Source organism: Nilaparvata lugens, chromosome 3 (assembly GCF_014356525.2).
Source record: "Nilaparvata lugens isolate BPH chromosome 3, ASM1435652v1, whole genome shotgun sequence".
Taxonomy (NCBI): Eukaryota; Metazoa; Arthropoda; class Insecta; order Hemiptera; family Delphacidae; genus Nilaparvata; species Nilaparvata lugens.
The window spans coordinates 89720014-89738179 of NC_052506.1; the positions used below are offsets into that span (position 1 = coordinate 89720014).

At 36.6% G+C, this 18166-nt stretch overlaps 1 protein-coding gene across 1 annotated transcript in view; it reads right to left on the reverse strand.

The window, feature by feature from the left end:
• LOC111056173 overlaps positions 1–18166 on the reverse strand; it is a 102177-nt gene that overhangs the window by 71330 nt on the left and 12681 nt on the right. The window contains exon 2 of the mRNA XM_039422954.1: positions 12192–12387. Coding sequence (XP_039278888.1) covers positions 12192–12296 — 105 coding nt within the window. The 5' untranslated portion in view covers positions 12297–12387. The remainder of the gene's footprint in view (positions 1–12191; positions 12388–18166) is intronic.

Below are 18166 nucleotides of genomic sequence, written 5' to 3' on the forward strand. Positions count from 1 at the left end.
CTATCAATTTTGGAAACTTCAATCAGCATTTTTCAATCGATACAATATTACGACCACATTATAGGTTCCAGACACGAACATTTCATCAACTTCGATTTTAAAATGTTCAATAATGAAATATTGTTTGCTAACCTCAAAAGAATTTCAAATGAATGAACATTGCACATGAATACTTTTGACATTCATTGATTGCAATTATTATGAATGATTGGGAACGGAAAAACAGAAGTATAGCCAAAAACTGTCCCTTTCCCAAATTTTGATTGAAATAGTCCATTAATAGAGTAAGTTTATTACTTCCTAATTTCTTAATAATTCTGATTCCAAAATTATCGTACTAAAGCGATTATTCTGAGCTTTTTGAAAAGTGAGATAACAATTTCTTGTACGAGTAATAACATCAATTCTTCCAATTCGAACACAATGTTGACAGTTTGGGGTACAAGGTAAGTTCAGAAGTTGTGTAAATTTGATTCAGGGATCTAATTGGAAATTATTCCAAAAAATTGAAACATAAATAATGAATAATTAGTATTAAACGAAAATCCTAATTAAATGCTGTAAATTACCCCGAAGACTTCTGCTACTGCAATTAATTTTGACAACAGGGTAAACAGCTAGATGGAAACTCGATGAGCGCTACTAAACAAAAATTGTTTGTCAGCCCGGGAATCGAAAACCCAGTACCTCCTAATTGCCGGTCAGGAATGCTTACCCTTACACCGAACTGACAATCTCATTTTTATAAATAATGAGTAGCTAACTTGAAGGAAATAAATTGAAGTCAAAAAGTAGAAATCAGTACTTTTGTACTGGCGGAACAAGTCGACTCCAATCTTTTCTTAAACGACAACCTGCTCCCCTCAAAGCTCTCAAAATAGCAGCGATAAAACTCACAACAAATTGAGAGCGGATGCAGTGTGAAATGCAGGCGGCTAGCTCAAGGGAGAAATGCCCACAGCATGCACTCTGCACACATTATAAAACATTCCAGTAATATTTTTTATGCAGTTGTACATAGCACGATTGCGGGCGCAGAGTCATTCCGGCTCCCAGAAGCAACGAGGATCAGGAAGGAGATGGAGATAAAGAAGATAAAGACGAAGAGAAGAGCAAAAAAGCAAAGAGCAAAAGGTTACTGGAGCTGGAATCACATCAACAGTCACAGTCAAATCACGATCAAATCATAGTCGGGTCACGAGCGGTGGATTCAAACTGTAAATAGTCTACTATTGCAGTCAGATTGGATGAAACGGTTGCTTTTCTTCTTGCAGGAGTGCATAGATGAGGTCAAAGGTGAGTTGCTAAATTGAGATGCACTATCTTCGACCTGCTCATTTCAAATCCATATTAGCTATAATTGTTAAAGCAAAGATATCCAAGTCCTCACAGAAAACCTACAATGATATCTTCACCGATCTTCTGTGTGATTGCTCACCACTTTCAATGATATTGCTTCGGATTTCCAAATTAATGATGGAAAACCTTCAGTTTTTAATCGAGAGCAATAATGAAATACATAGAAACAACATTATTCTTCCACTCTTCATTTCAGAGAGATTTGAGTATGTGGAAAATACATTATGTGGTTGATTGAAATGTGGAAAATTTAAATTTTCAAATCCATCATACACTCTTTAGCATGTCATGAATCCTACATGAAACTTGAGAAAACTTGTTTTATGAGAGAAATACAATTTCATGTAAGAGGGGCAGATATATTTTATTCACTTCCCAAGAGACAAATAGTCTCTTAGTTTTAGTAAACTCTCACCACTTTGAAATTATACATTCATCTATTACATATTTTGTGGATTCATGGTTCAAGATATAAGAGATATAAAATTTAACGTCCAAAAAAGGGATATTCAATCATATTCAAACTGTTTAAGACCACCATGCCGTATCAATTCATCACTGAATCAATTCAGTAGAAAACCTTGGCTTCACCTCTCCACTAACAAAAAAAAGAGTTGGCTGAAGATTTATCAAAATTTGACAAAAAAAGATTTAACAAAAGAAAAAGAGTTGATTGAAGATTTATCTGATCGTATCTCTACACATAATCAACACTAACAAACAAAACAGCAAAGAACAAAACTTCAATTGATGAATGAATAACTCATATTCATTTGTATTCTAAACAACAACTGCCGGTAAGTAACCTACACATGAGACAGTTGTAGTAAAGTTATGATTATGGTAGATCTAACTGAGATTCGAAAGAATTCTCAACACCTTCTCAACAGCTCATATCTATTGTGTTTTTCAAACAACAACTTCTTCTCGTGATAAGCCAGAACACCTGACGTCTGAAACATCTGGCTGTAAGCTAAAGTAACCTGAACATAAGATCAGTAGGGAAGAAGCAAGTAGTGTGTATCCAGTACCCAACTATACAACTAAGACAAGGTCCAACTCGATATAATCCTCAAAACATCCTCAACAACCCATCTCTATGTGTATTCAAAACAGCAACTGCACATAAGTAACCTACACAATCATAAATGTCGGTACCTAGTGAAAGAATATCCAACTATACAGTCAAGACAAGATCCAACTAAGATTTAATAGAATCCTCAACAGCTCAACATACCCTCAACAATCCATATCTACTTGTACTTAAATTTGTGTAGTTTTATATTTGCGTATAAGATCATCTTGATAATGTACTTATTGTATAAATGAATAAAGAATAATCAACATATTAAATAAAAACACATTAAAACATACTAAAAAACACATTAAATGGATAATAAGTGGCTTACACATAATATCGGTACCTAGAGAAGGAATACCCAACTATACAATAAAACAAGAATGAATCAAGATTCATTAGAATTCTTAACAGCTCAACACCCTCAACAAACCTTCTATATGTGTATTCAGAACAACAACGGCACACAAGTTACCTACACATAATATCAGTACCTAGTGAATGATAGTGGGTACACCACTATTCAACTATACTTTCATCCAGACACATATTCATGTACATAATAGGGACTACTTTGTATAGTGGGGGCCAAATTTTCTTAGATCAGCAAATAATCAACCAATTGTATTAATACTTTGTCAATAGCTGTAGCTTATATGCTTTTTGTAATCATGTCTATATATTGAATAAATTCCTCTGGTCGTATTGTACCCTCGATCAGAGAAATTACTATTTTACAACCAAGACAAGATCCAACTGTGATTTGATCGAATATCAACACATCCTCAACAACTGTATTCTGATCACAGCACATCAAAACATCTTCACGTCTTTTCCTAACACATGAGATCAGTAGTAAATAGTGAAACAACAATCAGTATACCCAGAACCACACTATACATCTAAGACTAGATCCAACTGTATTTTTATCAAGTCTCAACACATCCTCAGCAACTCATCTTCACGTGTATTCTAAACAACAACTGCCGGAAAGCAGCCTCCAAATGGGATCAGTAGTGAGTAGGCTACATGGGATCAGTGGAGAGTAGTGAAACAGCAATCAGTCTACCCAGTACCCAACTACACAACCAAGACAAGATCCAACTGTGATCTGATCGGATCCCAACACATCCTCAACAACGTGTATTCTAAACAACAACTGCCGGTAAGCAGCCTCCACATGAGATCAGTAGTGAGTAGGCTACATGGGATCAGTGGAGAGTAGTGAAACAGCAATCAGTCTACCCAGTACCCAACTACACAACCAAGACAAGATCCAACTGTGATCTGATCGAATCCCAACACATCCTAAGCAACGTGTATTCTAAACAACAACTGCCGGAAAGCAGCCTCCACATGAGATCAGTAGTGAGTAGGCTACATGGGATCAGTGGAGAGTAGTGAAACAGCAATCAGTCTACCCAGTACCCAACTACACAACCAAGACAAGATCCAACTGTGATCTGATCGGATCCCAACACATCCTCAACAACGTGTATTCTAACAACAACTGCCGGTAAGCAGCCTCCACATGAGATCAGTAGTGAGTAGGCTACATGGGATCAGTGGAGAGTAGTGAAACAGCAATCAGTATACCCACTACCCAACTACACAACCAAGACAAGATCCAACTGTGATCTGATCGAATCCCAACACATCCTAAGCAACGTGTATTCTAAACAACAACTGCCGGAAAGCAGCCTCCACATGAGATCAGTAGTGAGTAGGCTACATGGTATCAGTGGAGAGTAGTGAAACAGCAATCAGTATACCCACTACCCAACTACACAACCAAGACAGATCCAACTGTGATCTGATCGAATCCCACACATCCTAAGCAACGTGTATTCTAAACAACAACTGCCGGTAAGCAGCCTCCACATGAGATCAGTAGTGAGTAGGCTACATGGATCAGTGGAGAGTAGTGAAACAGCAATCAGTCTACCCAGTACCCAACTACACAACCAAGACAAGATCCAACTGTGATCTGATCGAATCCCACACATCCTAAGCAACGTGTATTCTAAACACAACTGCCGGTAAGCAGCCTCCACATGAGATCAGTAGTAAGTAGTGAAACAGCAATCAGTATACCCACTACCCAACTACACAACCAAGACAAGATCCAACTGTGATCTGATCGGATCCCAACACATCCTAAGCAACGTGTATTCTAAACACAACTGCCGGTAAGCAGCCTCCACATGAGATCAGTAGTAAGTAGTGAAACAGCAATCAGTATACCCACTACCCAACTACACAACCAAGACAAGATCCAACTGTGATCTGATCGAATCCCAACACATCCTAAGCAACGTGTATTCTAAACAACAACTGCCGGTAAGCAGCCTCCACATGAGATCAGTAGTGAGTAGGCTACATGGGATCAGTGGAGAGTAGTGAAACAGCAATCAGTATACCCACTACCCAACTACACAACCAAGACAAGATCCAACTGTGATCTGATCGAATCCCAACACATCCTAAGCAACGTGTATTCTAAACAACAACTGCCGGTAAGCAGCCTACACATGGGATCAGTAGTGAGTAGGCTACATGGTATCAGTGGAGAGTAGTGAAACAGCAATCAGTCTACCCAGTACCCAACTACACAACCAAGACAAGATCCAACTGTGATCTGATCGAATCCCAACGTATTCTCAGCAACGTGTATTCTAAACAACAACTGCCGGTAAGCAGCCTACACATGTGATCAGTAGTGAGCAGCAAGCAGTGTGTGTACCCAGTACCCGCGTTATCAGATAGCGCCTCGCAAGCCACAGATGCAATGCAAAGGTCAAAGAACCTGTTCAGCTTCCAGCGTCCTTTTATCACCTTCTCCTACTTACTCTTTCCTGTCTGCGCTTAGCACCGCGTGCTCTTAAGCGCCGCACTTAAATCTGTTCAACGCTCACGATTCGATAATTTAATTGATGCCTTCTTCACTGAGTTGAGAGCTGTGCGCCAGAGCCAGCACACACATAGCACGCTCATTGTTGCGTGTTGTATGGCCAGATTCACTTGAAACTTTCAGCATAGGATGAATAGGTAGTGCTGATGTTGTTTCATAAGGAATGCTGACAGTGTGAGAGTGGATAGTCTGGGAGGAGTGTTAGCCATTGTGTCTAGCAAGGGAAGGAAGAGTGTTGTGTTGATAGATGCAAAGTGATCGCGAGTTTAGACTCTCTGCACTGCCTAAAACAATCCAAGTCTGTTCGCTATGTGTGCACTATGATGGATGATAATCATAAATACTACCTATGGGTTATAGAAGTAGGAACAAATACATGGGGTCTTTCCAAAACTGGAAGAGCTCTAGATCATTTTAAAACATACCACTGTGCTTTACTTCTCTTTCAAATTTATATTCGTGATGTGCAACCGATGTGTAGCACAAAGTTGTTTGAATTATTATTTATTTAACGTATGGGAGATACACAACGAATATTTCATTTATTAATATTATTTATTATTTTACAAAGGCGACTTTCTAGGAGTATTATAAGCCTATGTAATGATGACGGGATGAATGATAATACAATGAAGGAAGAGTTATGAATGAATAAAAATGATAGGTTATGCTCTAAAGTTCATGAGTCTCAAACGCCTACATATTATACAGGTATATTTCCAATTTCTTTGAGATGTGTAGTGTTTGGTAGGGAGTTTGTTTGAACTCCATCAGCAGTATATTGGAAAAATTTTGCATGAATATTGCATGGTTGAATTATTATGACTATTGACTTGTGATTTCACATTTTTCTGAATTGATCACTTGTCTGTAAGAGAGGCCACACCAGAAAATACGTTCATATATTAATCTTTGTTTCTAGAAGTTATCTACTCATCTACATATTTATTTTCTGTTCTGAATATTTTAATTGTTCATTTTTTTCCATTATGAAGTAGTGTTAGTATGCAATGTATCTTGAAAGACCTGGCAAAACATTGTTATTAGAGATAGTGATCGAATCCAACACATCCTAAGCAACGTGTATTCTAAACAACAACTGCCGGAAAGCAGCCTCCACATGAGATCAGTAGTGAGTAGGCTACATGGATCAGTGGAGAGTAGTGAAACAGCAATCAGTCTACCCACTACCCAACTACACAACCAAGACAAGATCCAACTGTGATCTGATCGAATCCAACACATCCTAAGCAACGTGTATTCTAAACAACAACTGCCGGAAAGCAGCCTCCACATGAGATCAGTAGTGAGTAGGCTACATGGTATCAGTGGAGAGTAGTGAAACAGCAATCAGTATACCCACTACCCAACTACACAACTAAGACAAGATCCAACTGTGATCTGATCGGATCCCAACACATCCTAAGCAACGTGTATTCTAAACAACAACTGCCGGTAAGCAGCCTCCACATGAGATCAGTAGTGAGTAGGCTACATGGGATCAGTGGAGAGTAGTGAAACAGCAATCAGTATACCCACTACCCAACTACACAACCAAGACAAGATCCAACTGTGATCTGATCGAATCCCAACACATCCTAAGCAACGTGTATTCTAAACAACAACTGCCGGAAAGCAGCCTCCACATGAGATCAGTAGTGAGTAGGCTACATGGTATCAGTGGAGAGTAGTGAAACAGCAATCAGTATACCCACTACCCAACTACACAACCAAGACAAGATCCAACTGTGATCTGATCGGATCCCAACACATCCTAAGCAACGTGTATTCTAAACAACAACTGCCGGTAAGCAGCCTCCACATGAGATCAGTAGTGAGTAGGCTACATGGGATCAGTGGAGAGTAGTGAAACAGCAATCAGTATACCCACTACCCAACTACACAACCAAGACAAGATCCAACTGTGATCTGATCGAATCCCAACACATCCTAAGCAACGTGTATTCTAAACAACAACTGCCGGAAAGCAGCCTCCACATGAGATCAGTAGTGAGTAGGCGACATGGGATCAGTGGAGAGTAGTGAAACAGCAATCAGTCTACCCACTACCCAACTACACAACCAAGACAAGATCCAACTGTGATTTGATCGGATCCCAACACATCCTCAACAACGTATATTCTAAACAACAACTGCCGGTAAGCAGCCTCCACATGGGATCAGTAGTGAGCAGCAAGCAGTGTGTGTACCCAGTACCCGCGTTATCAGATAGCGCCTCGCAAGCCACAGATGCAATGCAAAGGTCAAAGAACCTGTTCAGCTTCCAGCGTCCTTTTATCACCTTCTCCTACTTACTCTTTCCTGTCTGCGCTTAGCACCGCGTGCTCTTAAGCGCCGCACTTAAATCTGTTCAACGCTCACGATTCGATAATTTAATTGATGCCTTCTTCACTGAGTTGAGAGCTGTGCGCCAGAGCCAGCACACACATAGCACGCTCATTGTTGCGTGTTGCTATAGCCAGATTCACTTCAAACGTTCAGCATAGGTTGAATTGGTAGTGCTGATGTTGTTTCATAAGGAATGCTGTCGGGGTGAGTGTGAATAGTCTGGGAAGAGTGTTAGCCATTGTGTCTAGCAAGGGAAGGAAGAGTGTTGTGATGATAGATGCAAAGTGATCGCGAGTTTAGACTCTCTGCACTGCCTAAAACAATCCAAATCTGTTCGCCATGTGTGCACTATGATGGACTGATAATCATAAATACTACCTATGGGTTATAGAAGTAGGAACAAATACATGGGATCTATCCAGAACTGGAGGAACTCCAGATTCATCTTTGTGCTTTCAACTTTTTACTCTTGATGTGTAGCACAAAGCTGTTTGAATTATTATTTAATATCGGGGTACCGAGCTTCAATTCTTTAACAAAAACAATTCATTAAAATGATTGGGGAAGGACTAACAGGCACAGCCAAAACTGTTACTTCCCCGAATTTTGATTTATACACTATAAATAGTCCAGATAGTAGGTTATGTTCCATACACTTGAATTCAGGTTCAATTTTCAGTCCAAACATTTCAAAACAAAAATGTTCTAGTTTAGATTATTTACAAATTGAATAACAAAATAACACTCATCAATCACTTGAAATTGTCAAAAAATGAATAGCTTTGAAAATTATGATATACTCTAGTTTAGAATGATAATCAAGTCATGTCAACAAATCAGACAAATTTGATAAAGTCGATCAAAATTTCTTGCTGATTGATTACACAGCTGGAAATAATTATGTCACTCTCACACACACGCAACTTCTGTTTTGACAAACGACGAAATTATTATCTGTTTTTCCAAGGATGAATGATTGCTATCCTTTTCATGTTTTCCCAGGGATGAAACCTAAGCAACGTGTATTCTAAACAACAACTGCCGGTAAGCAGCCTCCACATGAGATCAGTAGTGAGTAGGCTACATGGGATCAGTGGAGAGTAGTGAAACAGCAATCAGTATACCCACTACCCAACTACACAACCAAGACAAGATCCAACTGTGATCTGATCGAATCCCAACACATCCTAAGCAACGTGTATTCTAAACAACAACTGCCGGAAAGCAGCCTCCACATGAGATCAGTAGTGAGTAGGCTACATGGTATCAGTGGAGAGTAGTGAAACAGCAATCAGTATACCCACTACCCAACTACACAACCAAGACAAGATCCAACTGTGATCTGATCGGATCCCAACACATCCTAAGCAACGTGTATTCTAAACAACAACTGCCGGTAAGCAGCCTCCACATGAGATCAGTAGTGAGTAGGCTACATGGGATCAGTGGAGAGTAGTGAAACAGCAATCAGTATACCCACTACCCAACTACACAACCAAGACAAGATCCAACTGTGATCTGATCGAATCCCAACACATCCTAAGCAACGTGTATTCTAATCAACAACTGCCGGAAAGCAGCCTCCACATGAGATCAGTAGTGAGTAGGCGACATGGGATCAGTGGAGAGTAGTGAAACAGCAATCAGTCTACCCACTACCCAACTACACAACCAAGACAAGATCCAACTGTGATTTGATCGGATCCCAACACATCCTCAACAACGTGTATTCTAAACAACAACTGCCGGTAAGCAGCCTCCACATGGGATCAGTAGTGAGCAGCAAGCAGTGTGTGTACCCAGTACCCGCGTTATCAGATAGCGCCTCGCAAGCCACAGATGCAATGCAAAGGTCAAAGAACCTGTTCAGCTTCCAGCGTCCTTTTATCACCTTCTCCTACTTACTCTTTCCTGTCTGCGCTTAGCACCGCGTGCTCTTAAGCGCCGCACTTAAATCTGTTCAACGCTCACGATTCGATAATTTAATTGATGCCTTCTTCACTGAGTTGAGAGCTGTGCGCCAGAGCCAGCACACACATAGCACGCTCATTGTTGCGTGTTGCTATAGCCAGATTCACTTAAAACTTTCAGCATAGGATGAATAGGTAGTGCTGATGTTGTTTCATAAGGAATGCTGTCGGGGTGAGTGTGAATAGTCTGGGAAGAGTGTTAGCCATTGTGTCTAGCAAGGGAAGGAAGAGTGTTGTGTTGATAGATGCAAAGTGATCGCGAGTTTAGACTCTCTGCACTGCCTAAAACAATCCAAATCTGTTCGCCATGTGTGCACTATGATGGACTGATAATCATAAATACTACCTATGCGTTAGAAGTGGGAACAAATACATGGGATCTATCCAGAACTGGAGGAACTCCAGATTCATCTTTGTGCTTTCAACTTTTTACTCTTGATGTGTAGCACAAAGCTGTTTGAATTATTATTTAATATCGGGGTACCGAGCTTCAATTCTTTAACAAAAACAATTCATTAAAATGATTGGGGAAGGACTAACAGGCACAGCCCAAAACTGTTACTTCCCCGAATTTTGATTTATACACTATAAATAGTCCAGATAGTAGGTTATGTTCCATACACTTGAATTCAGGTTCAATTTTCAGTCCAAACATTTCAAAACAAAAATGTTCTAGTTTAGATTATTTACAAATTGAATAACAAAATAACACTCATCAATCACTTGAAATTGTCAAAAATGAATAGCTTTGAAAATTATGATATACTCTAGTTTAGAATGATAATCAAGTCATGTCAACAAATCAGACAAATTTGATAAAGTCGATCAAAATTTCTTGCTGATTGATTACACAGCTGGAAATAATTATGTCACTCTCACACACACGCAACTTCTGTTTTGACAAACGACGAAATTATTATCTGTTTTTCCAAGGATGAATGATTGCTATCCTTTTCATGTTTTCCCAGGGATGAAACCTAGTGCAATCGAATTTTTATATCATAAACCTACTATGTTCCAAATTTCGTGAAAATCGTTAGAGCTGTTTTTGAGATCCGTTGAACATGAATAACCAGATATAAAAATAAAAAAATAACCAGATAATCAGATATAAAAATATAAACAGATATACAGAAATTGCTCGCTAAATATAATTTATAATAGGATTCAACGTATGGCAGATACACAACACAGTCATATAAAGTTCATGAGCCTCAAACGCCTACATACACTGTATAATTCCATTTTATTTCAGATGTTGTGTAGTGTTTGGTTAAGAAAACATAGGTTTGTTTGACCACCATCAGCAGTATATTGGAAAAATTTTGCATGAATATTGCATGGTTGAATTATTATGACTATTGACTTGTGATTTCACATTTTTCTGAAGTGATCACTTGTCTGTAAGAGAGGCCACACCAGAAAATAGCTTCATATATTAGTCTTTGTTTCTAGCAGTTATCTACTCATCTACATATTTATTTTCTGTTCTGAATATGTTAATTTTTCATTTGTTTCCATTATAATGTAGTGTTAGTATGCGATGGGTCATGAAAGACCCGGCAATACATTGTCATTTGTGATAAAGAATTAATCATATATTTTCCACCTCAAACACAAGTTTTCAAACAATTTGATAAAATCAGTCATCACATTTCTCCAGTATATTCTCACTTTTTTTTCTTCTTTCTCTACGTTTTCTCTTGTTTTCATTCTGAAAAAGATGAGGGGTAGAAACGTATTCATCACTCACACTACTAACAACCCCATATATTTAGAATTTTTAGTTATGTAAACTATAACCAATATTCTATTGAGAAGAAGGAAGTCATTTTCTGGAGCAATCATTGATTTTTTGAATCATTAATGGATTTTTACAATTGTATTTTATAATTATTATATCGATAAGGGGAATTGATATGAATAATCTCAGAGCAACCTCTTCAGGTCTTTAAAAACCTTACGTTCACGCCAAAATATTCATCATGGACAAGAAAATCAAACAGTTTCATTACAGTAGTAATATCACATATTAGATAAGGATTATATGTCTTATTTATAATTGACTATCCTGATCCGCAAGGGTTTACTAAAAGCTTCAAAAAACTAAAAACGTGACCTATTTGAAGACTGAAATCTTTAAGAATAGGACATAGACCTATAATCATCCTTGGTAAATTAAGAATCTATGTGCCAAATTTCAAGTTGATCAGTCCAATGGTTCAGACGTGATGATGCGTCATTCGTGAATTACCTATCCCGTATATATAAGACATCCCTATCCCCTATAAGTCAATATTCTTTCCTTTATTTAACTATTGATATAGATTAAGAGATATCACAGATTTAACATGGATTATAGATATTATCTATGATTGAGTAATATTTAGTCTATACATATTTCCAACATCTCAGTGTACACAATCTCCATTTTTCATACATTTTCAACTCTCTCAAATTAGTAGGTTATGACAATAATTCATCTAATAAATTATGAGGATAGAAAAGTTTAATCTTGACTCACCTCAGCAGATGTAGTAAGGTGCAGGCAGCCAATCAGAACGATTGTGACTAATGGCAGCATCCAATGGTATGGGCTATTTGGTAATGGTGACCTGTGATTGGCCATGACTGCAGCGTCTCTCCAACCGCTGATCTAGAGCGCTGATTGACGTCAGTCAGAGTCCTTAGTGCTGATACTTCTACTTGACATGCTGACACTGGAATCATCAATTCAAGACAACTTGATTATGGTTTTGAAGCTATTACATCATTGAATTACTGCAATAACTGATATGGCTTAAATACAGCAAATATATGTTTCATAAGTGAAATGTAGATTATGTATTATGTTTGATAGAAAGATGAAGGATAGATGGATTCTTACAAGATCTTCATCTCATTCAACCTTGGTCTGATTATGAAAGTACTTAACTCCTAATTATTTGCATTGTAAAGCTTTAATTCCTAAGGATGATTTTCTTTTTCTACAGGGCTGGATAGGGAATGCTGCTCTTTCTCATTATACCTCTTTCATCTTCTCCGTATTGTATTTCATATCATTCTTCTTTTTCTAATTTTCACATCATGTGAAGAAACTTGGCCAGTTGCACAATAGCTTGTTAAATTTTAATCATGATTAAATGCCACGATAACCAATCAGAGGAAGATTTTTTGGAAGGGCATCTTTGGTTGGTTCTTGTGACATTTAATCATGGTTGAAATCTAACAGGCTTTTTTGCAAGCGAACCTTTGGCATTCAATAAATGATAATAATTATGGATTAGTTGTATATTTGAATCCCATCTCATAATCGTTGAAACTGTCAGGATTGACTATATCTAGAATAAAAGCTATATCCACACACAATACGCATTTTAGAATTATGTGTAATTTGATTGATTATTATTCACGTCTGAAAACCACAAAATGTTTCATTGTTTCACAAAACATGGAAAATGAAAATTTTTCCAGACAAAATAGCTTCGTTTATCATGGAAATGTTGGACTAGAGATAATAATTTAGAGTACAAACTACTCATAGAAATTCTAACATTGGCCAAGTTTTGAGACACAAAACTTTTTATTATCATGGAAATGTTGGATGAAAATTGATACTAGTTAATTGTACTAGAGTACAACCTGAATAAGTGTAATACTTTGGAACAATCAAACATGGAATTAAGAGTCCGGTCTCACAAGGTGTCAAACTATCAATAAGATAAACTGTAAAACTTCAATAAATAACAACCAAACTCAAGGAATTAATGTATGAATATATATGTACTATTCATAACAATCTTACAGAGAATCTATAAATTGACGCATTCTACACTTACACTTACACTGATCTTGAAATCCTATTACTTAATACGAATGAATCAGTATGTACAGTGAAACAGAATAGACATCAACAATAATCATTGAGGAAATCTCTGAGATCCAATCGAATTTCATTACAACGTCAACAAATGAAAAAGTCATTCTATTCTTTTCTATTATCCAATCCTTACGAAGAATATAATCATTTGACGATTATCAAGACTTAAAAGAACCAGGACTTCATCTCACCCAGTAATAGAATAGTGACAAACAGAACTATCATTATTTCATGACCAAACAAACAGCTTGGAGCAATAACACACAACCCAAATTGTAACCAAATCTGTCCACTCAATAGTGATATCACTTCAAACTGTCAGCATTTCAAATGAATATCATCAATGCTTCTCATTCACCCAATGGTGACAGTTTAGACTGAATCTGACTACAGTGTTCTTACGTCACCGTTTTCACTGTCAAATGGAAATAGCGATCTTGACTTTGAAGTGTTAACAGGAAATTAAACATAGCCAGACTCTAGTCTCTAGTTGTTACCAAGATAATGGTACAAGGACTTTCTACTAAGTGCTGTCGAGAATGCTCATCTGTTTATCTTTGCCTAAATAACTGCTGAAATTGTTCAAGTTCTCTCAAGATTTGTCGTTTTCAAGAACAGAATAACTAATCACAGAAAATTGTGTCGATTCAAATTTTAGTGAAATTTAGGAAAAAAAAAGTTTTGTCTTCTATCTTCAATTTCATTTATATTGATTGTTTTGCAATCTGCTTCTAAATTTATGTTAAGGATACAAAGTTTTGAACCAATGTATGTATTTATTTTATGTATTCATTCATATTTTTCACAAAGAAGCACTGATTGGGGGAGAAAAACTAAGGATACTCCTTGTACTATTTCTCTCCCAAATTTAGATAACATAGTTCGAAATAGGGTTATGATGTCACTTTACTAAAATTTAGTCCATTTTCACTCAAAAACAACGAAAACTAAGATTTTTAAACGATGTAAAAGTAATCGTTTGATTCAACAGCCTTCTTCAAAGATTTGAATATCGGCCATTTCGCGTACTGTTTATCCACCATCTTATGTATCAGACTGAATAGCCAATCAGGTGCTTGAAACGTCCACCAATCATGAACTGCTTCTAATTGGGCGATCCTATCACCTATCACATTGGTTGTAGGGCCTACGATGATTCACTTTCCAAGCATACCGAATTATACTTTCGAATAAATAAAAGAGAATAGACAGATTATCATTATTTTTTTATTTGTTATATTTGATCAAAATAATTGATGACCTTATCATTATACGATAAATATCATTTAGAAAGATGATTGGGATGATTAGTTGAATTGGAATGAATTCATCACGTGGTACTCTAGATATTATTTAAAATCTCCGTCAAGGTCCTATTTAAAAAAATTGAAAATTTTTCAATTCAAAACTTTTTAGTTGAAATTTGACTTCCGGGAACCAATATGAAAATTCAAGTCAAATTATGCAAAATAGTAATAGCAAATTCAAATTCTCGCAGATTCAAGAGAGGTTATTTCACACAGACATAGAAATAGTGATGTGTGATAATTGGCAAGTTATGTGATAATTTATATTTTTTAGAGTGAGATCTTTTCTCTTTTTTTAAAACGTCTAAACTTTTATGACACTTCTGGAGTCAAACAAAAAGCAGAAAAATCGTATGGTATGGTGAACGCCAGAACAAGCTCGACTCATCTAGGAAAGTTGAAGCCGAGCAGGAAGATGAAGACGGCAATAAATGATAAATATTGCGTTACTATCTCTAATGGTTAACTAGTATTATTAATGGGAGAATATTCTATTAGTTAAATTTTGTATATTGAAATAGATTGATTAGCTGCCTTTATTAAAAAAAGAGAGTCAGACAAACAGACAGACAAAAGATATTTATTTAAAAAAAATGCAATTTACAAATAAAATCGTATGTAGAGTATTTGCAATACAAAAGAGCTACAACAAAAAATAAAAACAATCTCATGAATACATTAAAAAATACATCAATCAATCAAGAATCTTCTTTATTCCACAATACAGCAAGTACAAAAATGATAAATAATATGAATTATAAAAGACAAATAATTAATTACTGAAATTAGGCTTTCATATTATACATACGGAATGAGCCTACATGGGCACTGTGGCCTGTGCGTAGACTCGAGTTGGTATTTCAAGTAGAGTGAATCTTATGAAGGGGAAGAAGAAATATAGCCTAATTTGGATACGCAAACCGAAAAATATAAGAATAAAACAATGTTTTTGAACAAAATTAAGAAGAAAAACTGGAAGGTTTCCACGAGAGAGTGCTTACAAAAGCCCACTTTTCGAAAGAATAGCAACTTGTAAGCCTCACAAAGTGTCAACATAACTTTCGAGCTGAGGATTGTCCAATTTCACGCACCCTCCCCTCCCAAACTGATCCTTTGTGGTAAATTAGTTTGACTTCGATAGTTAAGTCCAGAGTAGAGCTCCTAAATCTTTTTATAACCTTCGGTGATGTGAGAGCCGGCAATAAAGTATGGATATTTTCAGAATGAGTCAGTTGGAATATTATTTCGTAACACATCAGGAATGGCAAACAGTACTTTGAATGAACGATGTTGCGAAAGTTGAAATTTATTGAAATGTTTTGAACGTGCGTAGCATGAGGAATAGGTTTGAGTAATAAAATATGAAAGCATGAATTGGATTAAGGGGTTTTGACAACTTGGCAAGACAAATTGATATTTCAAATTCAAATGACTGTTGATGTTGTTTAAAATTGTATTGTGGCACAAACAAATGCTATTGAGACATTTACATTTTTAATAATAAAGTAACATACCGTAAAATAGCATAAAATTACACACCGTATTGTGTTATGTGAAAGAAATTGTAATTCTCCCCACCTCTCCTTCCCTGAACTTAATTAATGTGTATTAAGACTCAATTTCCTATGTTTCAGCATTCAATTGTTTGTATTTTAAGACTTCCAATTCCTAATTTGTCCTGTTGAACAAAACCTAGAAACTGGAGACTAAGTTCCTGATTTCGAATCTTGAGTTCAATTCAATAACATACTGGAGAACTAGGTTGTTAATTGATACTCAAATCCTAGCATAAGTTCTGATTCTATAAACCAATTAATAGAGACTCTCAAAAACCACTTTGAAAGCGAATGTTTACTCAGTGAGTGTTTCTAGTACTAGACAATCTATGAATTGCCCAAAACGAAATGAAAACAAGAGTGGTTCCAGACTAGTCTGACAAAGAGAAACAATTATGCTAGTCTAGACAGCGAATGATCTTGAAGATCAACAACTTTTTATAGTGCAAACTAGTCTGGACTGCAGTAAATTGAGATGAATTTTGGATAATTAAAGACACGCTAGCCACTTTAATCGTATCGTGAGACCATCTTCACGCCTTTCAGGCACACGCTCTTATTTAGTGTCACATTAAATAGTGGTTGTCGATGTTGAACGTAATTCTCAACTTGAGATGGTATAGCTATGGTGCTGATCGGTGTATAGATAATTCTGTAGCAGATTCCACGATCCTCTAGCATTAGCGTGACACTTGAATGGGATCAAGTGGGTGCGAAGCAAATAAAGCAAACCACCACATGAACACTCTTGAAGACATTTTTAATTATTGATCATGATTATCAATCTGCTTTGGATAGGAAGAATACTCAGAGAAGTGGATAATGATAAGAAATGGCTGGAAATTCTTTGACAAAGAAAGTATGGAATAAAGATAACGGCTTAGATTTATAGTTGTGACGTAGTAGAAATGATAAGAACGGTATGTGAGTCAATTCATAGTTGTCACATTCTAAGTTGGGCATGATTTCAATTATTCATCAAAGGACTTATCTTAATAGTTTGATTGTCAATGCAGGAAATCTTCCAGAACAGTCGCAATTATTCAGAGAAAATGATCTCAGTGATGATGAAATCACATGTTTTGGGAGAATGTTTTAGGTATTTCCGTTCATCTTGAGTTATCATGTGAGTGCGTTGTTACTCAATATTAATTTTAGAAGTGACATTTCATCAGTTCTATACCAAGAAAATGATGGCACTATTCTAGTAAGATTGAATTTAACATATAAATTATGCTTTCAACATCCTTGTAGGCCTATATTGCAGAGCAGCATTGGAGATGATACAAGAAAGATGGAAAATTTATATAACTGTGAATAGGGACAGTTGAATTTCTAATTGAATCGGCGCCAATGCATAATGCAAAGTCAATGTTTCCAGGAATTTCCTGACATTACCTTGTCCGACTTTACTCCACTAGACGCTGACTCATGTTGGAGTTCATTCACTTTACTGTTCTTCTACTGTTTTGTGAAAAAAGTAGAGCAGACAAAATTTTACTCGCAGATACGATTTAATTGGGAGGAATTAATAAATTTGTGTTGCCCAATCATTGGAAGAAGAAACTGAATACCAGAAATCTTAGGTGAAGTCTAAAAATCCTTGAATAATTTCCGATTACGAAATCAATGTTATGTTCGGTGCTTCGGTGGATAACTACTGAACATTAATAATGAGAATCTGGAAATTTAGGTGTAGTGTTTAGGTAAAACAACAAATAAGTTGGTTGCACTAACATCTTGTACGTCAGGGAGA